Consider the following 25,429-nt stretch of genomic DNA (forward strand, 5'->3'; position numbering starts at 1 on the left):
ACAAAACGTACTAAGTGGTACTAAATTTGGTACAATTTGGATTTGGGTGAACAGATAGAGCAGGAATCCTGAAATTTGGAATAAGGATTGCCGTTGGTGTATAGGGTTGAGGTAGTTTTTGAAATTCGTACTTATGGGTACGAAAAGTGCTAAATGGTACAATTTGAATTTGGGTGGACGGATAGAGCTGGAAATCTGTAGTTTTGAATAAAGATTGCTGTTGGAGTTTTGGGTTGAGGAAGTTTTGGAAATTCGCACTTATGGGTACGAAAAGTACTAAATGGTACTAAATTTGGTACAATATGGATTGGCTGAAAGGATAGAGCTGGAATCCTGAAATTTAGAATAAAAACTGCTGCTGGAGTACAGGATTGAGGAAGTTTTAAAAAATTAGCACGAAAAGTACTAAATGTACTAAAATTGTTTTTTATTTTATTTGTGCGAACGGATAAAGCTGGAATCCTGAAATTTAGAATTAAGATTGCTGTTGAAGTGTAGAATTGAAGTAATTTTTGAAATCCGGACTTAGAGTACTTAATGATACTAAATTGGGTACAATTAGGTGGACGTATAGAGCTGCAATCCATAAAGTTGGAATTGCGATTACAGTGTAGGATTGAGATATGGAGGTAGTTTTGAAAATTCATAGTTATGTGTTCGAGAAGTGTTAAGTGATAATAAATTTTGAACCTTTTATTTTAAAAATTAATATGATCACTGTTGGTGTTTAGAATGGAGATGAGAAAGAAATCTCGGAAATTAGTGCTTATGTTGTAATAAGTAAATATCGAGTGTAGGAATAGATGGGGAATTCGGAAATTTGGTACTAATGTCGGTGTTTGTATGTAGGGTTAATATATGGATGTGGTTGTGGAAATACGTACCATAAGTTTATGAAAGGTACTAAATGGTACTCAATTTTTATTTGGTGTCAGGGTGACTGTTGGTACGTACTTTCGGTATATGGAGTTTATTTAAGTAATACGTTCTACAAATTAGGTATTTGGTCGAGGAGAAGAGCTCGATTGCTAAAATTAGAGCCACTCTTGATGTGCGGGGTTAAGATATGGTAGGGGAAAAGGTAGAACTGGAAATGTAATGAGTAATTTTTGAAGTTTGGTCCAATTTGAAAAATTGTATTGAATATTTTACCATTCGTTTTATGTGAACGCGAAGGTGATTTTTATTTTTCAACAAAATTTAGTTTTTATTCTGAACGCACATAAATTGAAATACCTCGCTGCTGATTTATAGGGGTGATAAACGTCCGATTTTGGAAAATCTAACTAAAGTGTTACAAATTGTACTTAAATGAAATTAAATATCAATTAAAATAGGTAGTAGTACAACAAAATTTTCAGACATCACCATTTCGCTGTTAAATATTGTTTGTTATTAGTTTTTATTTCCTTTCCCCATACGAAGTGGCGGGCACTTTGCTAGTATTGCCTAATAATTGCATTCGCATTACAATATTTATACCCTACACCACTATGTGGGGAGGGTATTATAAGTTGGTATTGACCACAATGTTTTTAACGCAATGAAATAATGTTCGTAGACCCATACAACCTCTTTTGCCAAAGCGAATATCTCAGCTTCTATAAGGAATATACCTAGAACAAAACCTGACAATGAAATCAGAAAATATCACCTTACGAACGATGTAACGTAGGTTGTAGTAAGTGGCCATACAACGAAGATATCACAATAGTCGCAAATAAAACCGAACTCTTCATTTTTGTGATTTTAATTATAATGATGAATATCACAGCTTTGGTTGGGGACCTTCCAAAAGCAAAGCCTGAATATGAAAGTAGAAAATCCCGTCTTTATAATGATGCAAAGTAGGTTGTCGTAGGTGGCTAAATAACGGAGATATCACAATAGTGGTAATACATCCAAGTTTTCCACTTTTTAATCACGCAAATTTTGATCGGATCGTCATGAAATTTTCGGGGGTCAACGTTTTATTCTTAAACGAATATCTCCGCTTCTAGTAAGAGTATTGAAAAAGGAGAGCCCATCAATGGAAGAAGAAAAGTTCCCTGCTACATTGATGTAAAGTACTTTGGCGTAAGTGGTCAAAAGATGAAGATATCGGTAAAGTCGGAAATGAATTTCATTTTCCATTTTTTTTATTTATTTTATTTTATTTATTTTTAATTATTTATTTTATTTTATTTTATTTATTTTTAATTATTTATTTATTTTATTTGTTAACCTAGCACAATGAGAACATTAATATTCTTATGGATTAGTGCTAGTGGTTTAGAGTTAGCATCAAGATAGATTGAATGTAAATTATATAAAAACAAAAGTAAAAAATTATGTAATGCTTGATAAGTATGAAATTAAAACTTACTTATAATACTTTTTTAACATGTTTTTAAAATGCAGGTTTTAACCACGCTATAGGTCGCAATTTTGATCGAATCGTCAAGAAATGTTTGGAGTTTATTCTAGTGCCACAGAAGAAGAAGCCTATTGGTGATGGCCGGATAATATTCAGGGGACAAAAATTAATTTGGAGAAAAATTCAAAGTTGTATTCTTTTGCGAATATCTCGGCTTCCAGTAGGACATCCCAACGGCAAAGAAGAAAGAAAATATCGCTCATTTACTCAAAGAATAGCAATTTCTATTTTTTCTACGACTTCTACTTTATATTGTGTCAAATTTACAAGTTGATATCTCTAAAACTCAACGAGTTACAGCTTATTTGCTAGGAGTTTGGCATAAATCATCAAAAAAGTTTTTTTGAGGTTATGATGCACTTAAGCACTTCAAATCATGCTTGATTTTGCACAGAAATTTAGCACTGATATCTGGCTAGGTCTTTACAAAAGATGGTCCCATTAGTTATTTTATTTTTTGTGTAATATTTTTTTAAGTTGGGAAGTCAAATTTCAATCGACAACTTAAAACTCGTTTTTCTCGAAACTTGTTTTTTTGAGATGTGTCACTTTTTGAGTAAATGAGCGATATTACCTTTACAATGATACAAAGTAGGTTGGCGAAGGTGGTCAAACGAGGGAGATATTGCAATATTCCGTAATGCACCCAATTTTCCGTCTTTTTTTTTTTTGTAAGTACGCTACATGCCGCAAATTTTTATCCCAGAGAGGAATAAGCATATTGAATTTGGTGATAGTCGGATAATATTCCCTAAAATAAATGTTTAGCAGTGAAAAGCTTATGCACTGGGGCCCCGCGTCCCGACTATAGCCTTTGCTCACTTCTTTTATAATAAAGATATCATATAAACGTGGGAGGCTGTTATGCCCCAATTTTTTTGTGTCGATAACAGTAATTATCTCAGCAGTTAAGAACTGTCATCACTCTTTCCTTACATTGTATTCCTAGTTAAGTGTGGAATTAATAAACGTCATGAAATGAACATCTATAAGTGCTTGTTTTAATCGAATCAAGTAAATACATAAAAGCTATAAAGGGCCGATATATAACCGATATGTCGTTATCGTTTATATACAATAAATAATATAATTTAATACCTTCTTAACTCCTCTTCGCGTGATAACTGCTGAGAACTCAATGCCATAGGATGTCTTTGGTATATATTCGAGTAGGACCCCATACCTTGCATATCTTTATTGTGTGACGGAATTTGTGAAATTTGCGATGAGTTCATGTTCGCTGATTCTGCTTTCAAATTTTCAGTTTTTGGAATTCCTTCAGATTTCACGGCCTTATTTAACGTGTTCTAAAAAAAAATCTAATTAAAAAAAACAAATGGTAGTCTAAATCATTTACCTGTTGCTGGACTGTCGGGCTGTTTATATCGTTCCCCCTATCATCTTTGAATACAATAGAGTTATGTTGTTGATCATTTGGACTTAATGTACCAGAGTGTCTGTTACCTTTTCCGTCGTCGGCAGCAATTGGAATAGGAGTATAGTTTTGATCGACATTGAAGGGATAGCTAGGTGACATGTAGCTAAAATTATAGAATTAAAAAATGTATAATTATAAAATAGAAAAAGTAAATGTATTTAATTTTTTATCATCCTGCAATATATATATATATATATATATATATATATATATATATATATATATATATGATACAATACATTATATTTTAAGCAAACGTATTTATACCCATTGAAATATTTAAGGAATATTTGTGCACGTACGCAAAAATGAAACCCCGGCTGTTAACTAATTAAGCGCTTTTCTTTTAATCTGGTATAAAAATCATTGATGTACAACTACTTTTTTAAGAAAACTGAAAGAAAACTACGATATCTAAGATATATATTTCGCCAGTCAAATCGAATCTGCAGATTTTGTTATACCCAAGATATTGTGCTTATCTGGGTTCCAACGAGATCACAAATTTGGATAGTGTTTTAAGTTGTCTTGCAGGGAATGGGGATCTTCTCAGATGTGTACTTCGTTACGGAAAGTCTCTGATCGTCACTCACTTGGGAGTATTCAGAGATGATTCATTTGTTGATTTTTCCAAGCAGCTCAATACCTTCGATTTTATATCAAGTGTTCCCTGCTGATATCGAACAGACAACCGTTTGTTGATAGCTAGAGTGAGGCGACCTTGCCTAGAGGGTTTGTTGGCAACCCAACGCTAGGATCGGACGCTGTGGCCCGATTAGCAGCACGTCTTAAATTAAATCGATTAATACAAGAATGAATTAAGATACCCAACCCATTGAAGACTTTTAGACCACGAACAAGGATTGAGTTGAACAATGGAATGTTAGAATACCAATTCCAAAAATTAAATGTGATGGTACGGAAAAGATTAAACAACATATTCCATTTTATACGTAAACACGGAATGGGCATAAGAACAACAATGAAGAAATGTTAGTAGGAGACTGCCAAACTTTTGACATGGTGATTGGAGGATCCATAGGACAAAACGTGACGTGCGCTCAAAAAAGGCGCCGATATAAATAGTGAAATTAGAAAAGAACTACCGAAAAGTCAATGGAAACAATATCAAACGATTGGATGTAAATGTTGTATATGAGGAAAAGTCTAAATTTTTTAATACTCTATTAGAAAAAAATTAAAATTTTTTTTTGAAGCTACATGAAAGATTTTTGGAGCATGGATTGAGAAAAAATTCCCATTCTCAAATCTGTTCAAGATACTAATTTTGGTTATTGCGCGCAAAAGTTATGGCGGTTTCAACTCTGATTATAAGAAAAAATCTTATAAAAAAGATAATTATTATATTGAGATACAGTGACAATATGTGGCTTCCTACATACTATATCTTTACTGAGGTGCCATAACTTTGTTGAAGAAGTTGTAAATTTTCGCGGAAATTAAGAAATTATTCTGAAAAATTGCTGGCTTGCAACTTGTTTTAATAAAATATTAGCTGTTTATGGATCGGAAAAATATTTTAAAAATGTGTACGTAATCTAAACATCGCGAAGATTCAAATGAAATATACAAATCTGTTTAGCGGTTTGCATATTATATCAAAACCAAAAAATATATTGAGGGAATTATTAGGGTAACCCTAGTACTACCACATAAAATGCAACAATCTGGCAGCATCATAGCAGTGTTGCATGCATCAGTAGTTTTAAGTTATTATCTCTCTCTACTCATTGTCAGTACACAGTCGGTTAGTTACTTTGCAACCACCAATTAATAGACATCTCATCTGTACATATTTCGTTATATTTCATTGTTCTTCATAATTAATACTTTATTTCAACTCATAAAACAACTTAAAGTTTTATTCAATAAATGAATTGATTGTTATGTTTAAACATCGTCTTTCATTCAATCGACCACCTCCGTAAGAACATAACAATTTGGCGACGAGGATTTTGGAACAAAGATGTATCATTCTCGCTAACAATTTGGCGACGAGGATTTTGGAACAAAGATGTATCATTCTCGCTAACAATTTGGCGACGAGGATTTTGGAACAAATATGTATCATTCTCGCTAACAATTTGGCGACGAGGATTGTGAATTGAAAACAGCACTCAGTAACAAAAGGAATTTCACAATTTCATCAGAACTTTCAACAAGGCTGCGTAATAACATCAAGACATCGCACACAATAAAAGTTGTGGCAGGAAGATTTTCAAGGAAAACATCAAAACGCACAGGCGCAAGTTCATCAGGAATATTCTAACAAGAATTTTCAAGAAATCTTCAGCGATCAACACTCACACAAACAACAGTTTGCAGTCTCACACATACAGAAATTTTTTTCAGCTCCACACTCTAGAACATGTCGGAACAAGCGAATATTTTACAAATACTTGCGAATCAACAGGATTTGCTCAACAAACTCACACAAATCATCGCTGGACAACAAGGTGCAAACGCAGTTTCATCATCAGTTCCATGTGGAGAATCATCAGTGGCAAAAGCCCACCTCATGGAATCTTTAGCTAATTCCATGACGGATTTTTACTATGAGCCTGACAGTGATTTATTATTTGAATCGTGGTACAATCGTTTCAAACACATCTTCGAAAGGGAAGCAAGTGCACTGGACGATGCAGACAAAGTAGGACTTTTGTGGAGAAAAATGTCCAATCACATTCATGAACGATTCAAGAATTTCGTGTTACCAAAACAACCTCAAGAACTTTCATTGGCAGACACAATCAAGCATCTTACAAGACTATTTGGCAGAACAGAAACACAAGTAAGTCTACGATACAAGTGTCTCCAAATCACAAAGATGGAAAATGAAGATTTTAAAGAATACGCTAGTCGTGTCAATCTTCAGTGTGAACTTTTTAAACTGGATGACTTAACTACAGACCAGTTCAAGTGTTTAATTTTCATACTTGGTCTTAAATCATCACAAGACAGTGACATCAGAATCCGTTTATTAAGGCATCTTAATGAAAGTAAGGAAGTAGTCAACTTAGAAAAGCTAGTTGATGAAACACAAAGCATTTTGGATTTGAAAAGTGACACAGCACTAATTGAGGGAAGTCAAAAACAGTGCAACAAAATTGGTAAGCCTCAACAAAAACAAAAGATACCAAAAACAGCATGTTGGTATTGTGGAGATATGCATTATGCAAAACATTGCCCCTACTCCAAGCACAAGTGTACCAAGTGTCAACAGATTGGTCACAAAGATGGTTTTTGCAACAGCATGCACAGGCAGAGCAAACCAAATCACAACAACAACAAACCTCAACAGAGCAAAACCAATCATGACCAAAATTCTAAACAGAACAATGTGAGTCATCAGAATTTTAACAACAACAAAACAAAATTCAGCACAAAAACAGTATCTACAACAGATCCAGTCAAAATCAAGCAGGCAAGAAAATATGCTACAGTGAGTATTAATTCAAAGCAAGTGAAACTACAGTTGGACACGGCATCAGACATTACCATAATTTCCAAATCAACGTGGAAAAGAATCGGAACGCCGGATGCATTTGAAACCACAGACACCGCCGAAGATGCCGGTGGCAATAAACTTACATTTTTTGCAAAACTTTTTCCAATAGAAGTGTCAGTTGCAGGAAAGTCAAAAATTGTGGATTGTTACATTTCAAATTTGGAATCATTAAATGTCCTAGGCATAGATTGGATTGAGAAATTTAATCTATGGGATATTCCAATAGCAAAATGGTGTCATCAGATCAAGTTCACAGGAACTAAGTCATTTAACAATGTTTATCAAGTACTCAATGCTCACTTTCATCCCAGCCCAAATAGACAAGTCAAAACAGCACTCAAAAAAAGGGAAGAGGAAGGAGCGACCGCAAAAGCATCTTCAAAAAGAAAAACTCACAACGTATTCAACGTTCATAATAATCTATGTTCATCAGTCATGGACAGAAATCAGAAAAAGGAAAGTCAGTATAATTCCAAACACGGAAGGCGCATCAAGGTACATGCAGATAAACTTCAAACAAAAATAGGCGATACTTCTGCTTCATCAAACAAATTATCACCTTTGGACATATTACTTCGAGAATTCAACATTAAATTGCCGTATACAGATTCTACAGCATATCAACCAGAATCATCCACTGAAGACAACCAGTTGAAGTAATATCCCGAACCCAGGTTCAAACTTAAAAGGGGAGATATTAGGGTAACCCTAGTACTACCACATAAAATGCAACAATCTGGCAGCATCATAGCAGTGTTGCATGCATCAGTAGGTTTAAGTTATTATCTCTCTCTACTCATTGTCAGTACACAGTCGGTTAGTTACTTTGCAACCACCAATTAATAGACATCTCATCTGTACATATTTCGTTATATTTCATTGTTCTTCATAACTAATACTTTATTTCAACTCATAAAACAACTTAAAGTTTTATTCAATAAATGAATTGATTGTTATGTTTAAACATCGTCTTTCATTCAATCGACCACCTCCGTAAGAACATAACAGGAATTTATAAAATTTTCGTAAGAGAAAACATTTTTTCAAATTTATGTTGTGAGTTAGTTGAAAAAAATGTGGGAAAATTAGGTCGGAGTTATTCTTCTATTTCACTTAAATTTCACGCAAAAAATCACTTTTTTTCTAATCACTTCTCGAGTACACGCTAACATCTACCGGAAGATATGGGTAGTGTTCAAATAAATTTTGGGTTCCTTTGAATGGGGTATAATCTTCAAATAAAACTGTATCGGGTAATGTTCATTTTGAAATGCGTGTAAATCACGAAATCCTCAAAATCACTTGATAGAGTTGTATAGTTCATGAACGAACTAGTTCAATTGAACGATTCATTGAATAGAGCGTATGAACTAGATCAGTCGATATAGTTCATTATAGTTCAATAGTTCACTGAACTATAATCAGTCGGCGACCGTACAATCAACGAACGAACGATTCACAATCTAGTTCAACATGTCGTTCACATATGCATAAAGTTACGCCGTCGTCAGTGTTAATTGATGCCTTCGTAATGTGATGAGTTTGTTTACGTTTTGGATCAAGGTACAATGAATAGCTGTTTGAAAGTGAAGAGTTCTTCAAAAACACAACAAACTCCACATATTCCCATATTGTTCCCTTGTTCTGGGGCTCAATTCTGTTTCTATGAAAATGTGAAATGAAAACTTTTATAAAGGAAAAAAACTGTCAAATGATAAATATTGTAAAGAAAATATTTTTCATCTCAATTTTTCATAGAACAAGAACCCAGCACCTGGATAGAAAAAAATAAAAAGAAACACAAACGCACAAAGCTTTTTCGCATTGACAGTTTCTACACACACACAACAGAACATTTTTGCTATTGTTTGTTTCTATTTGGTGTATGTATGCGTTTGATTGAACGATTATGATCCGAATGAATGAACTGGATAGTGAACTATGAACTAGATTACTGAACTAGTTCAGTTAAAAGAGCTAAACTATTGAACTAGATCTTTCAAATGAACTAGATTGTACAACTCTAATGCGCATGCAGTTTATCAATACTGTGAATTCTTCTCTTTTAATTTGTATACATTTGCCAGGATTTACTTTGGCGGCTAAGATGTAGCATCGCCTGCAGCGTAGTGTGCAAAAAAACGGTATAATGCTTATAATTTGCACAAAGGGCATACACTTTTTATGCGCATCCGATTTCACTATCATACATGAAAAAATACTTCGATCTAAACCTATTTCGATAAAATCCATCAAGAACCGTGGATGTAGCATCACACACTATTTTTGGGATAAATCGGATACAGCTCCACTAAATTTTGTAAACCGCTGTTTTCGCAAAAACGCAAGTGATGACAAGGAAACAATCCAGAGAAAACGCGATTAAATCAGCGATATTTTCAAAAAAAATTTTTGCACATTTTCGCCGTTTTAGTGGATGGATTTTCTCGATCTATGATTTATTTGATCCGTACCATCAAAAAAACTATAATATTTTGGGGTTCCAGCACAATCAAAAGGATATTGTAAGTACTGTACCCAAAAAATAGGGTTTTCGAAAAAAAAAATATCTCACTATATTTTGGCCTTTGGCAGTGGATTACTGTGATGCTGTGTGGGCTACATATACATATAAAATTATGCGTAATCGCGAGTACTTTAATCCTATTAATGGTTCTTAGAAAAAGCGGAATGAGCGTCCCTAATAAATAAAAAATACAAAAAACACCTAAAATCTGTCTTCAAAATGTCAGCATCCATAAAAGGCGCAAAACACTAAAGATGGCATAACTCACGCATTTTTCAGCCAATTTCATTGGTTTTCCCCATTTTGTAAAGCTGACTAAATTTCTTAATAAAAGTAAATAATAATGCAGTTTCGTGTTTTCTACGCAGCCTAAAGCACGAGGAAAAGCATTTTCCTGTTTTTTAATGCGTTTTTGTCACACTTAAATCACTATAACTCAAACATTTGTCAACCGATTTTTAAAACTTGTGGCTTGTTCAAAAGACATGATTTTCACCTTTTAAATAAATGGAAAAAAGAAGTTATGTCCGTTTTAAGTTGAAAATCCAAGAAACTGCGTTTTTCACTACATTTACCGTTATAAAATCAAAAAACGAAGTGACCCAAGAAAAACAATTTTATTTTCGTCTTCCAAGGACTCCCACAAAACTGAATATATGCATCAGAACCCCTGCAAAAAATTTTTGTCAACTTTTGTAGCACTGTGTTATTATTTGTATACTCACAACAATTACTACTTTAGTCTTAAATAATATAATGTAATTTTATGATCAAAGTAAACTTTGCCAGTCTGTACTTAAAGTCAATCAATACTGAAAATAAATGTAATAATTCTGTTGTACACACTGAAAATTTTTTGAAAATAAATAATGGGGGAATATAATTCAAAGAACAAAACGTTTGCCTCCGCTTTATCCACAATGCAAATCGTGCAAAGGAATGGAAGACAAAATATTTCTAAGAGCATCAAATCTGGAATCAGAGACTGACAAACGAAAGGATGCGTTGATGTTACATCATCTTAGAAGTTAGTCGTTGGAGATCTTTAATCCCTTTGATGTGGATATTAATACAGTTAAGTATGAGGATCTAGTGCGAATGTTGGGGTCACATATTACTTCAAAGGCAAATATTGTAATGGAAAGGCACAGATTCTGCACGTGTAAGCAGCAAGATAATCAAACAATCGATGAATACGCAACAATTCTGAAAAAATTTGAGTTTAAACTTCGAATTTGGAAATTTGAAGAATGATTTGGTTCGCGACATTTTTATATGTGGATTGTCATATAAGTACTATAATATCAAAGAACAGCTTCTGACAGAGGACAAAATTAATCTAGAAAAATTGATTGAAATATGGTGTTGACCAAAGCAAATGTGACGACACTGCAAGAATATGGTTTTATTGAAGGTGCTGTTAATGTTGTGAGAAAAACAAATTCAAGAAGAATTTACAACTACAAACCGAACAATGTCAAAAGTGAAAACAGAGAAAATGCGATCAGAATCACAAATACAAGTGGCCAGCCGAAGGACAAAATGTTACAGATGCAACAAATTGAATTATTTCGCTCGAATTTGTATGAGACGAGGAGAAGCGGATGAAGTTATGAGGTGAAACGGGTGAAGGTGAATGAAATCATCCAACTTTTGATTTATTTGTTGGACTTTTGAACCAAAGGGACAAATCATAGATATAATCATAGATACAGGTGTATAGGCGAATATAATGTCGGCAGACCCGACTGGAATGCCGGAAATCAAAGATAAGTTGAAGAAAAGTGCTACGATAATCTTTACGTTTAGTGGAGAAAAATAAAAAAATTTGGAGTAGTTGATGTTAAGCTTTGTTATAAAGAACAGGTATTTTATTCAAATGTATGTAGTAATTATATTCTGCATATGTATTATTGTTTTAGAGACCGCTATAGATATGGACTTGATTAGACTTGTTAATAATAGTTCTATCAAAAATAAATTAGTTGAAAAATATCCAGTAGGTTTCCAAGGCAATCTGAAACTTAGGGATGGCCGGTGGTTAACCCACCACGTAGAATTCCATTCAAAATGTATAAAAGTTTACAAGAAGAATTAGATTGTATAGTTAAAATGAGTGTTATAGCCCCAGTAAGTGTGCCAGCGGAGTGGGTGAGTTCCATAGTTCTTGTAAGTTAACCCAATGGCACTATAAGACTTTGTTTGGACCCAAGACATTTAAATAAAGGAATAATGAGACCACAGCATCCATTCCCCAGCATTGAGGAATGTAAAGCAAAAATTAGTGGAGCAAACATTTTTACAGCACTAGATGCCAAAAGTGGTAGCTGAATGGTGACGTTAGATGACAAGTCCTCCAAGCTTTCTTAATTTAATACACCTTTTGGACGTTATCGTTTCCTAATGCTTGGTTTACATTACGAAATCCACTCGATGTCAACTGTCAATTCCTTTGCGTATACGTCAAATGAAAACTCGTCTGAAATCGACTGGATTTCATTTGATGTTTAAGCAAAGGAATTGACAGTTGAAATCGAGTGGATTTCGTAAATGTAAACTTACTACAAGATTGTCTTTCGGCATTAATGCGGCCCCGAAATATTTCATGCTGAAATGGTGAGACTATTTGGTGACATTCCCTGGTTGGTAATATATATAGCCAATTTTTTAATTTATTCATCGAATGTAATTTTTCAGGTATCCGAACCGATGACGAAAGGATTAGAGCAATAGTTAGTATTCCAAGGCCAGAAAATGTTAAAGATTTGCAGAGATTTTATGGTATGGTTAATTACTTAGCTTCCTTAATAGAAAACCTTTCGTAAAAGAAAAAGCATCTTAGGGAGTGTTTACGAAATGACGTCTTATGGCACCAATTCTTTATTGGGATTAAAATAAGTAAGGACCGGCGTTTTCGTACCTTTTTGAATGTAAGATTCATTAGAAATAATATAGATATGAATGTTACTTCATATTTATGTTCCGTAGTTGAGTACTAATGCCCTTTCTAAAGAATATGTTAGGAAAAGGCAACAAATTAATTAATTTTAGTGGTATAAGAATTTACCCTTGGAGTCGGAGCCGGAGTCGTGAAAAAAAACAGGTGTGGTGTCGGAGTCGAGGTATTTTTGGCTGCTTTCAGATTTCCTGCACGGAAACCATCTGCCTGATCCAACTTAACGTACCTGTGACCTAAATATAATTTTCAGTCCATTAACTCCACACTAACTCAATTCTTTGCACTCTTCAATTATAATATTAGTACTTTTCTCTTACGAATTTCCACAAAACCAGCCTTATCACACACCTACCCTTCAATAGGAACTCTCAGTCAGAATTTCAAGATTTTAAATTCAACCGTTTTGCCTCGGCGTTGATTTCCAGACATTTACCCACGAGTATGTATGTAAGTGCGTTTTGTAAGACATGTAAGTGCTTTTTGTAAACTTCTAGTACGAATTTTAAAAAACCCAGCCGTATCGACCACCTACGTCCCAAAACTAACCCTCACCTAACATTTCAAGATCCTAGAATCAGAATCGTTTTTTGCTGGACAAAATTCTTCATTGTGCTTTGAGGTTTGGTGTTATACCGGAGTTTGTTATGGTGTTTAATTATTCCTTATGTTGTGGTGGGTGCTTGTGGCTTTTTGTTTGTCTTTGTTGTCAGCCAATGCAGCAAACCATGTATTGTGTTCATCAATGATTGCAATATTATACGCGACATTTATATCCAAGTTATGTGAAAAGTGTATATGAGAAGTATATACACTCAAATCAAAAATTTCTGGGCTGGTTTTCTGGGTTGACAATACTTTTTGTAAACAAAATTAGATTATGATAGTTCCTACAATCGGTATTGTTAACGATTTTAACAATATTGCGGAAATTCGAAAGTTGTTTTTGTTTTCTATGTTTGGAACAAAAGATGGTATTTTTGGATTTGGATTACAATGTTTGAACAAAACAAACACATTTTTGGAACCAAAACAGATATTTTTGTTCCAACAAAAGCGAAAAATATTTTTTCTCTGCGTGTACCTTAATCAGCTTTACGCAGAATAAAAACAGTCAAATTCAAGGACAAAATTAAAATGTTGCGTTGTTTTACTATTTTTCGTCAAAATGTGAGTCTTTTTTGATAATAAAATCTCATATAAAAACTCAGATATTGAAAAAATGTCCACTTGTGTAAAAAACAGTAATTAATATGGACAAAACATTCTTACCTATGAAACTTCCTAGAAGTAGCTATTTCTTTCTCCATAAATTTGCAAAATTTATGGGGAACATTTGTCGTCTTTAGGAGCACGCCACACCTTACAATATCTTTTTACCAAATTTTTGGTTTCCTTAGTTTCATATGATTACTATGTCCCGGTCCACACTAATGCGAATTTCATTATTATATCATTTCTTAGATCGAATTCCTCACTACAGCAATTTCATGATTTTAATCTACTATGGAACTCGATCCAGAAACGCATAATTTCACGATTTTTTTTACTGAAATTGCTTTAGTGTGGACCGGGACTATCGAGTCCTTTATAGAAATTAACTATCGCTAGTAAAAGTAATTGCAAGTAAAATATACAAAGAAATATCTAAAAATTATCATTTCAGGGCCGCCCCCTGACTACGTCGGTGACCATCGGTGACGAACAAAATTAGGGGTTTGGCGAGGAAAATCAATTTCTGAACCATTGTACACCGTGTTTGTTGTTGTTGTTATATTTTATTTATTTATTTTTTTTATATATTTATTATTTATTTAAATATTTTATATATTTATTATTTATTTAATACTTATTAATTAATTTGCTTGGTTACTCCTGCACAACAACATAAGAATATTATAAGTTATAGTTTCAGGGTTATTGGTGAACTATAAATCCTTCTTAAACTAGGTACAATTAGGGGGTGTTTAAGTTTAGCTTTGAAGGCTGACACGTTGTTGATGCTTTGTATTTGACTTGGCAGGGAATTCCAAAGACGAACTGTACCAATAAAAAATTATCTTTGTCGCTTTCCACATTCTTTGTGTTTGAAAAAGCGTATTTAGTTCTATCCTCGTTACAATCTGCATACTCTTTTTTTATTTCAACTGAAGTGTCAAAATGCAGATTCTAACGAGTATGGAATTACCACCAACGCCACCTTTCCATGTTATTATTGTCACTTATCTCTCGCCTACCAACCAAACCAGGTAATCTGTCTTCCCTTTCTCTCTTTTTATTTACTTATTTCCCAATAAAGCAACTGCTTGTTATTTTGAATTTAATCAATAAAACGTTCGTGTTTTATTTGGTTTTTATTTTCACGCAATTTCGGCGTAAACATTAGAGCTGGCAAAAAATCGATGGCACTATCGATAATATCGATTATTTTTTAAAAAATACAATATCGATAGATAGTTTTGTCTATCGATATTATCGGATTAAAAACCCCTAACCTAAAATTCACTGAAATTAATAGAAATTCGAGGCTTCTCGGTTTTGTGGATGTAAGAAAGTAAGCTGGTAGTTACACGTAAAAATTTTTCAAAAAAGTAAAATGTATTTTTATTAAATAAAAGCAATTGTTTTTTTCTCCTTTTTGATTTCTGTGAACTATTTGTGCAAAATTTCAACAAAGCGTAGACATTTCCGCCATTTTCATTTCCAAATTAATGGTGGTGACAAATTAACGATAATATCGATAGCAATCGATATTTTAAACTATTATATCGAAAATATCTAATGTTGGGAATATCGATGGTTTGCCAGCTCTAGTAAACATTGGTCCTATCGAGCCTGGATACGAGCTTTTCAATTTTTTTTGGTTTTTTGATTCGGTTTCTCGCAGCTTAATCATCGTTAACAACATCATCATCAAGAACATCATCTTCATATTCATCTCTATTTACAAAACAACAGGTAGGTCAGTGCAGTAATCTTTTTATTTGTGAGCTCGCGTTAAAAGAATAAAAAAGTAAACTAACAAAAAAGTTATATTGCTTAAAATAATATATTTTACAACAAAAAAAAAAATATCGACTGCTTTACAACGCACCGCGTAACCCTTTTTGTGCCTCCGTCTATCGTTCCATCGTTAATTAGTCGCGGACGGACGTTTAGTGAACAGTGAAAAAAAAGAAAAATCACAAAAAAATATTTGGAAAAAAATACCATTAAAAATTAAATAATTATTCTAATTAAAATTGTGGTGTAATATTTAGTTGCAGTGAAAATTAGTTGTTAAAATAATCATAAATATTTCATTTACTTCCACTCTAGTGTTCATTTGTTTGCGTAATAAGAATACAAAAGACACCACAATAATACGCCAAATAATTTCCTCGCATATTCCCTTTTTTCGCTGATCAATAATACACAATTATATTTACAGATTTACGCGCAAACATACGTACGCTTGGCGGTCTATCGTTTAGCCATACACACACGCTAGCTACATACATACCATTGGTTTAGACAACCGTCGCATGCCTATTATAAACATACATACGTTTTGTTATTTCGTTTCTCTTTTATTACGTGTGCGCTACACCAATCGGTTCGGTCGATTGTGGTTAGTTAATACGTTTGTTATAAAGGAGAAATATTTTTGCTAACTATATTAGTAGTGTGTGTGTAGTGAACGAGTATTGGAAAAAAATAAATATCGTGCACCATACAGTCCACATTGGTCGACACTTTATTCGGTAGTAAGGGGAGAAATATCCAAATTTAGGAGAAAACTTCCCTTTGATTTTATTTATAAATTTTATTAGTTTATACTGGGACATGAATAAGTCGCAATGCAGTATTCGTCCTCAGTTTCTCTATTGCAATGTAACCTTAAGGTTTCCAAAGTCTAAGAGAATATTATTTTATATATTTTATTGGTTTTTCCAAATAAAACAAAGGCAGTTAAGCTTCACCAACTTTATTGTTCTGCAGCTCGATCACAATAGAAAGAATAAAAATCATTTCTATGACCAGCTGGACATCATAAAAATCTTTAACATCGTTTAGAACTTATCTACTATTCATACGTTAATATATTAATACGATAAGTAACAAATATTGAGTCTATATTGATCTGCAATCTGTAACAATGTAATAGCTACTTTGCATAAATATCGAGTGTTTGAGAACAATTGAGCAAAAGAGAAAACAAACAGATATATTGTCGTTAAGTTTAATCTTTGAGAGAACATTGACGAAAACAATGCAATAACAATTATAATATGTTTTTTAAGTTCAGAAGAAGAAGCGTATTTATTGAGTAAATGAGAAAGTTATTTAGTTGCTCCTTCGAGTGAAATTATTTTAACTCTGTAACGAAATATCGTTTAACATTGGATGTAAACATTGGACGTTAACATTAACATGAGAATGACGTTAAGATACATATGTATAAATGTAGTTGAAAAGAAGATGTTAACTAACATTATTTATCTTTATAATAATATGTATTTTGGTTATAGTCATAATATAAAATATTGTAATAAATAGTGAAACGGGCCGCTACAACCTCCCCCTCTGTTGCATTAATCGTCCCGATGATGCAAACAGGATACCATCACTTCTTATTCTTTAGACGCAAGGATCTTCTTAATGCTGGTTGACGGGAATGTTGATTTCGGTTGTGAACATTTTGATGGTTGGTTAGTTGTGGTAGATTTTGACCCTCTTCTTGTTTTTGGCGTTGGCTGCCTTGTGTAAGGTATTGTTGGCTATGTTGTTGTTGACGGTCTGGTTGTTGAAAGCGTTGTTGCTGTTCTGTGTTGCTTTTAGATGGGCGACCCCTTTTTCGTTTAGGATATATTGGTATTTCCTTCTCGCCTTCATATAGAGTTGATGCATGTAGTGTCGCTATAGGGATATCAGGTTCGGTTTTTGTAGCTATGACGTAACAATTATATCCTTTCTTATCTTTTATAATGTACGGTTCATCTCTACGAGGCGCGAAGTTGGAAGTTATGCCATCTTTTGCTTTGCTTAACATATGTGTAACAATCAAAGCTTTATTACCGATTTCACAATCAGGTTGCAATCTACGTTTCTTATCAACGAAATCCTTGTTCTTATCCTGCATCTTGGTTTGCGACTCATTTGCAATTTCCAATGCATTGGCGAGTTTTAAAAAATGAGGAGTTATCTGTGGGACAAAGTTTTCTGCCAAAACAATAGCTTTAAAATCATAATGAACTTCTGTAGGCGTTCTCAGCTCTCTTCCAAATGTGAGATAAGCTGGTGTTTTACCTGTACTATCAGATTTTGCAGTGTTCATAGCAAATCAGATTGTGGGTAAAAACGTATTCCAATTCCTGTGATCTTTTCCCACGTAGATAGATACTTGTTTGGGTTTTGAGATCACGGTTTCTCCTTTCTACTGGATTTGATTGTTGATGATAAATAGGCGTAAAAGTCTGTTTTATACCAAGACAGTAGGTTTGTTTCTGCATCAAAGCCGAAATGAATTGCGTTCCATTGTATGTGTGTATCCTGTGGGGAACCCCATATCTCAGAATAACTTCGTTCAGCAATGTCAGTGAACAATTTTCTGCTGATGCTACCTTCAACGCGAATAATTCCACTCATCTACTACAAATGTCATCTACTATCAGTATCCATTGGTGTCCTTCTGCCGTTTTTGGTAGAGGCACAAAGAGATCAACTGCCAAAATTTCAAAACGTTTGTTACTGCTTACAGTTTGTAATAAACCACACGGTTTCAGATTCGTTGGTTTGTAGCGTTCACATTCTTCGCAGGCTTTCACATATTCTGCTATATCCGAACGAATACCTGACCAGTAAAATAGTGGAATAATTCGATTTATTGTTTTGTCGATTCCATAATGTCCTGATAGTGGTTCCTTGTATTACTTTTCCAAAATTTGGTTATGCAGAGATTTCGGTAATACCAATTGACCATTTTCTGAGTCTTGTTCCGAACAATATCTGTAAAGAATTCCATCTATCATTATGTAACCCCGAGTAGGGTGCCTTGTTACATTTTCGTCGTCGCTTTCAAAGGACATTATTATATCTTTTAGCTTGTCGTCTTCCAACTGAGCTTTTCGAAAATCTTCTAATCCTTCTCTGGGAAAATCGATGTCTATTGAGTAACATGCACAAGATTCAATGCAGAGTTCATTCTCACACGGCGGTCGTGATAAAGTGTCAGCTATGACGTTTTGTTTGCCTGGTGTGTAGTTCAACTTCAAATTGTAGCTTTGTAATTAATAATAATGACTATCTGGCTAATCTACCAGTGGGTGATTTCAGTGAAAAAAGCCACTTAAGTGGTTGATGATCTGTAAGGACCGTAACTTCGGATCCTTCGATGTATCCTCTAAACTTCTGCACTGCCCATACTACAGCTAGTGCTTCACGTTCTGTCGTGGAGTAGTTCCTTTCTGCTGCTAGTAGGAGTCGGCTAGCGCATTCTATTTGATGCTCGTTTTCCTTCTCCCCCTGGAGTAGTACAGCCCCGATCGCGTTATTGCTAGCGTCGGTTCTTAGAAAAAATGGCTGATTCTCTTTTACTTGCTGCAACACTGGTGGAGATGTAAGCATTTCCTTTATCTTCTCAAACGAGTTGTTCTCTTTTTCTGACCATTTCCATACTGCTCTCTTCTTCGTCAGATTGGATAATGGGTTTGATATCTTGGCAAAATCTGGGATGAATCTTCGAAACCAGGAGCAAGTTTGTAAGAAGGCATTAGCTGCTTAACATTTTTGGGAATTGGCCAATTTAAAATGGCTGCAGATTTGTCAGGATCGATCTTTATTCCATCTTTTGTGAGAATATGCCCAAATACCTCACCTCGGCTTTACAGAAAAAGCATTTTTCGCTGTTTAAATGAAAGCCAATATTCTTTAATTTTTGAAAAACAACACTGGTGGAGATGTAAGCATTTCCTTTATCTTCTCCAACGAGTTGTTCTCTTCTTCTGACCATTTCCATACTGCTCTCTTCTTCATCAGATTGGATAATGGGTTTGATATCTTGGCAAAATCTGGGATGAATCTTCGAAACCAGGAGCAAGTTTGTAAGAATGGCATTAGCTGCTTAACATTTTTGGGAATTGGCCAATTTAAAATGGCTGCAGATTTGTCATCTTTTGTGAGAATATGCCCCAAATACCTCACCTCGGCTTTACAGAAAAAACATTTTTCGCTGTTTAAATGAAAGCCAATATTCTTTAATTTTTGAAAAACTTGAGCAAGATCTTTGGTGTGAGACTCGAAACTTTCTGAGCAAAAGATAATATCGTCCAGATAGGCCAGAATTAAGACTGGAACGAAATTTATCTATCGGGTATGTGATGAAAACCGAATCGACTCGATTTGCAGAATCGAAATGGTATATAATCGGAGTGCCGTTGATGATATATATAGTTTTGCTACGCAAGCGCCCCTTATTTGATAAATATTTTTAAAATCCATTTTAAATTTTATTAAAATATTCACCAAAAAAATTAGAGATATCAAGCTTTTTGTAGAAAATTAACTTATGTTGAAACTGAGGTATGGGGTATTGTAACTCGCGATCAGTTTTACTATACCATAACTTTTGACCGCATTTCGGCAAAATAAACTGTTTTAGCCCGATTCACCGAGGGATTTCTTAAAATAATAATTTGAGCGGAAGCTGTGGTCGTACTAATGTAAAAAAATCGGAAAAAAATCGTTGAAATAAACGAGTTTCATTATGTTATTTTCCAATTAGTGGTTTTACAACACAATGTAGAGCTTAATGTTCAAAGGAGAAGTTAAAGAGCACACTTCAGAGTTGAAGTTTCTAATGTATGATTTTTTAATATATCCACTGTATCTACCTCAAACGGATGCTGACATTTTGAAACCTGAAAAATTGGGTTTTTTGAATTTTTGCTCTAATCGGGACGCGCAGATGGATTTCCCTAAGAGCTTATTATTGGATTGTAGTACTCGCGATTTCGCATTTTTTTACGTATAACATGAGGGTGTAGCCCTCACAGGATCACAGTAATCTGCGCCTAAACACGAAATTTTTGTGCGTAAATTTTTCTTAAAAACCTATTTTTTTGGATTAAAATTTACAAACGTCATTCGATTTCCGTGGAAACCCGCGTAAATTTAGTTTTTTTTACGTTCTGAATCTATCAAGCCACGACGCGTAAAAATCCACCCACTAGATCGGCGGATATGATACTCCTAAAATTTCGAAAATTTGCAAAAAATTATTTTGAAAATATCGCATATTAAAACACGTTTTTGATGTGTCAGTTCTACTTAAATAAATAGATCGAAACGCGTGTTTAAACTGCGCGAAAACAGATATTTCAAAACTATCGCTAATCCAGAGATATAATAAATTATTTCTAAAAATTAAGTGCGATGCTACATCCACGGTTCTTGATGGATCGCATTGAAACGGCATAGAAAGATGTATGTTTTAATGGTGATTATTGAAATCGGATGCGCATAAAATGTAAATGAACTTCGCGGAAATTATGACCATTTTACTGTATTTTTCACCCTTAAATGCAGCAGATGCTACATCGTGGCCGCCAAATAGAATTTGACAAACTGTACATCAAATAAAAGGGATTGATTCGCTGTGTTGGAAAATCGGATGCGCATCATGTCATTTTCATAATTACGCGGTTTATATGCGTCTCAAATTTTGTAATATTCAATATAACATTATTTTAACGTTATGCCACAATTGGAATTCCTTGTGATTTAATATAAGGTTCTAATAATATTATCCAATAGGAAAACTATAAGCGAAACATTTGTTACAACGGAATATAATCATTGTTGCGTGAAATTTTGACGAAAATGCCGAAGAACTCAAACATTTTTTCTCCAACTTTTCCTATAAAACCATAAAAAAATAAAATTAGAATAATATGATTTTAATTTTTTCGTAATATTTTCTTCGTATTTTTGCAAATAACATGAATACTATAGCTCCAACCTTCACAACTTAGGTTTCATTTTATTCCTCAAAATGTCTGGATGCTGTTATAATTTTTTTATATATATTTTTCGTAACTATGAGCGCTATTGTTTCAAAAATATGTTTGTAAATACGAGAAATTATTTAACAAATTTGATTTTTCGCGAATCCACTGAGACTTTGCGGTTATTTTTTGCATCATCGCAAAGGGTACGAATTCAGTTAACGATAATAGGATATAACAGCTAACTATATTAAGCCGCGATTTTTTTAGAATTTTTTCTAATTATCATAATTAAAACGGTCATATCTTTTGCGCGCAACGATCAAAGTTAGTAACGAAAACATATTTGGAATGCTGATTTTTTTCTTACTCTATGTACCAAAAATCATTGATGTAGCATCAAAAAATTTTTTGAATTTTTTTGAAATGGAAAAGTCAATTTTAGACATTTTTCCTGATATACGATTTCGATTTATGGCAAAACGAGTCGATCGTTTTCCATCACATACCTGTATGACTCGTTGAAATGTTGCAGGAGCGTTTTTAAGACCGAAAGGCATTCTGTTAAAAGCAAAAATTCCGAATGGTGTTGTGAAAGCTGTGTTGAGTTTATCTTCTTCTGACATGCTAATCTGTCAATAGCCTGATATTAAATCCAACGTCGGCATGAATGGCGTGGTTTTTGCTGCATGTAGAAGGTCTTCCATACGTGGGAGTGGATATGTATCTGTTGTCGTTATGGCGTTTAGTTTCCTGTAATCGAAAGAAATGGTGTTGTCCTTTTTGGGAATAAGTACCACAGGAAATGCCCATGAAGATTCAATTTCTTCGATGATACCTTTCTCCAACATATTATTGATTTCGACCTTTAATTTCTCCTTCATGGCATGTGAAATTCTGTATGGTGGATCGGAAATTGGGGCATGTGTTCCTGTTTCGATTTTGTGGACAATGCCTTTAATTGGAGTGCAGATATTTTCAAAAATGTCTTTATTAGAATACAGAAAATCCACCAAGATTTGTTTTTCATCTGGTTTCAAACTAGATTTTTCTTCTTCGCATATTTTGAAATCAATGGAGTTTAGTTCGAAACCAATAGGGCTACAGACTGTCGAATTCTCCGTAGCTTTCTTTAATGGGGGAAACAAGTCTGGCTGATTCGGCATCTGGAAATCGTTGGGCAAAGTGTCTGAAAACATTCTGAGCAAACCACCAGGGGAATAATCTTCAGGTTTCGAGGAAATTTCCGCTAATATGGGGGGCTCTTCTTCATAATTTGATTCAAACCAGTTAATGAGATCGTTTATGTTTTCTGCAATTCTTGGCTTTTCCTTTCTCATTATAGTCTGATTGACTTTTATGTCCTTTAAATCAGACGATTTAGTTTTAAATGAAAATACTTCTTTTGGCGAGTGTTTAAAATACCAGATCCTCTGAGCCAAATCCATTACTATACCAGCTTGTTCGAGAAAATCAATTCCAAGCAGAGTTCTGTTATTCCTGGTATACCTGATAAGTTTTAGCCTCTTTCCAATCATAATTTTGACAACAGTGGAACAAACAATTTCTTTTCGTACCACTCCATCAGCCAATGTTATTTCGGCATACACTTTTTGAAATTCTTCCTTCATCTCCACTAGTTTTTTAAAAAGGTGATAACCGGCAACACTAGTCCTAGCGGCCGTATCTAAATAGGCTTCACCTTTGGGACCATTGACATTGACGTCTACTATAGGTACGTTGTGGCTTATTATTGTCGTTTGAACACTATTGAAATCTAAAAGTTTAGGGCTTACCATGACATTTCGGTTGCTGCAAGTTGGACAATTTGAACGATAATAACCAATAGCACCACAACCATAGCAGTTGAGCTTGGTTTCTTCGGGTTTTCCCCGCTTTTCCATCTCGATACGCTTATAACGTACATCAGCTGCAGTACGAACAACGTGACTGGAACTTTTCCTTTGCATCAAATTGATGGGACGACGTGGCCATTTTACTTTCATTTATGGACATTTCAATGTCCCGAGCAATTCTTGGAAAGTCTTTATGCTCTCTCGAGGTATTTTTTCACGAATTTGTATCGAAATCTGCGAAAATAGCATGGTTATAATTGTGCTTTCAGGTAGCCTTTCTTTTAATTGAGCGAAGAGACTACTTTTACGGCACACAAAAGCGTCAGTTGACTCATATGGTCGCTGTTTATCTTGGAAGATTTCCGCATAGATCCTCCAATCTGGTTTTTGGGGGAGAAAACGCGTTTCGATGTAGATCAATGGCTTCGCTGAAAGTTTTGGCCTCATACTGGACACCTTGACACCAAGAGGATGCATAACCTTCTAAAAGAAGTGGAAAGCTAAGAAGGGCCCTTTCATCCGAAACATTTTCGGCTTGCTTGAAAACTAGGATAGTCGCTATAAAATCTTCTACTTTTGACGTATTTTTACCACCATTAGAACGTGAGCTACATGAACTGAGACTGATTTTTATCTCCTGACGAGCGTCAATGCTTCCTATTAAAGAAGACAGCTGACTCAAATCGGAGATATTGAGACTCACAGGGGCATTATTTGAAGCTGAGCTGGACGGACAAGAATTCGTATTAGATTGGTTTGATGGCGCATTTTGCTTTCTACCAGAAGGCGCAGTAGAAAGAGTAGATTGGGTGTTAGGGGAATTTACTGGGGAACTAAACTCGTCAGAACGATTTTCCTGCTCTGCGAGGGGAATCATGGCACTAATGGAATTCATAGTTGTTTTCGGCACTTTAATTTTTCTTAGTTTCTCTACCAAGAACCAAATAACCACCACAATAATTTTCCACAAAAATCTAATATTCTCCAAATAACTTCCTTTCAACACTCGTTTATTTTCTTGAAAGCAACAAACAACACTTTTGCGCAGGAATCAGCAGTTTAGTTGAAGTTTTTTTCTATGACCAGCTGGACATCATAAAAATCTTTAACATCGTTTAGAACTTATCTACTATTCAATGTACGTTAATATATTAATACGATAAGTAACAACAAATATTGAGTCTATATATCTATCTGTAACAATGTAATAGCTACTTTGCATAAATATCGAGTGTTTGAGAACAATTGAGCAAAAGAGAAAACAAACAGATATATTGTCGTTAAGTCACTGATGGGCAAATTGCGAGAGACTCATGTATTTTTTACACTTTTGTGTATGAGGCAGAGCATTTCTGCCCATCAGTGCGTTAAGTTTAATCTTTGTGAGAACATTGCCGAAAACAATGCAATAACAATTATAATAACTTGTTCGTTAAGTCAAGAAGAAGAAGAAGCGTATTTATTGAGTAAATGAGAAAGTTATTTAGTTGCTCCTTCGAGTGAAATTATTTAAACTCTGTAACGAAATATCGTTTAACATTGGATGTAAACATTGGACGTTAACATTAGCATGAGAATGACGTTAAGATACATATGTATAAATGTAGTTGAAAAGAAGATGTTAAGTAACATTATTTATCTTCATAATAATATGTATTTTAGTTATAGTCATAATATAAAATATTGTAATAAATAGTGAAACGGGCCGCGACACGGTTCGTAT

At 34.2% G+C, this 25,429-nt stretch overlaps 1 protein-coding gene and 1 long non-coding RNA gene across 6 annotated transcripts in view; one reads left to right on the top strand and one right to left on the bottom strand.

Moving 5' to 3' along the window:
* sbb (scribbler) overlaps nucleotides 1–25,429 on the bottom strand; it is a 704,451-nt gene that overhangs the window by 155,197 nt on the left and 523,825 nt on the right. For all 5 annotated transcript variants that reach the window (XM_073991708.1, XM_073991709.1, XM_073991706.1 and 2 more), the window contains 2 exons: nucleotides 3,774–3,957; nucleotides 3,515–3,723 (listed from right to left, as the gene is read on the bottom strand). In XM_073991708.1, coding sequence (XP_073847809.1) covers nucleotides 3,515–3,723; nucleotides 3,774–3,957 — 393 coding nt within the window. The remainder of the gene's footprint in view (nucleotides 1–3,514; nucleotides 3,724–3,773; nucleotides 3,958–25,429) is intronic.
* Nucleotides 15,696–25,429, top strand: part of LOC141406373 (uncharacterized) — a 34,034-nt gene continuing 24,300 nt past the window's right edge. Inside the window, exon 1 of the long non-coding RNA XR_012413373.1 lies at nucleotides 15,696–15,824. This is a non-coding gene — a long non-coding RNA (uncharacterized lncRNA). The remainder of the gene's footprint in view (nucleotides 15,825–25,429) is intronic.

Source organism: Musca autumnalis, unplaced genomic scaffold (genome assembly GCF_047663935.1).
Source record: "Musca autumnalis isolate F117 unplaced genomic scaffold, ASM4766393v1 scaffold_5, whole genome shotgun sequence".
Taxonomy (NCBI): domain Eukaryota; kingdom Metazoa; phylum Arthropoda; class Insecta; order Diptera; family Muscidae; genus Musca; species Musca autumnalis.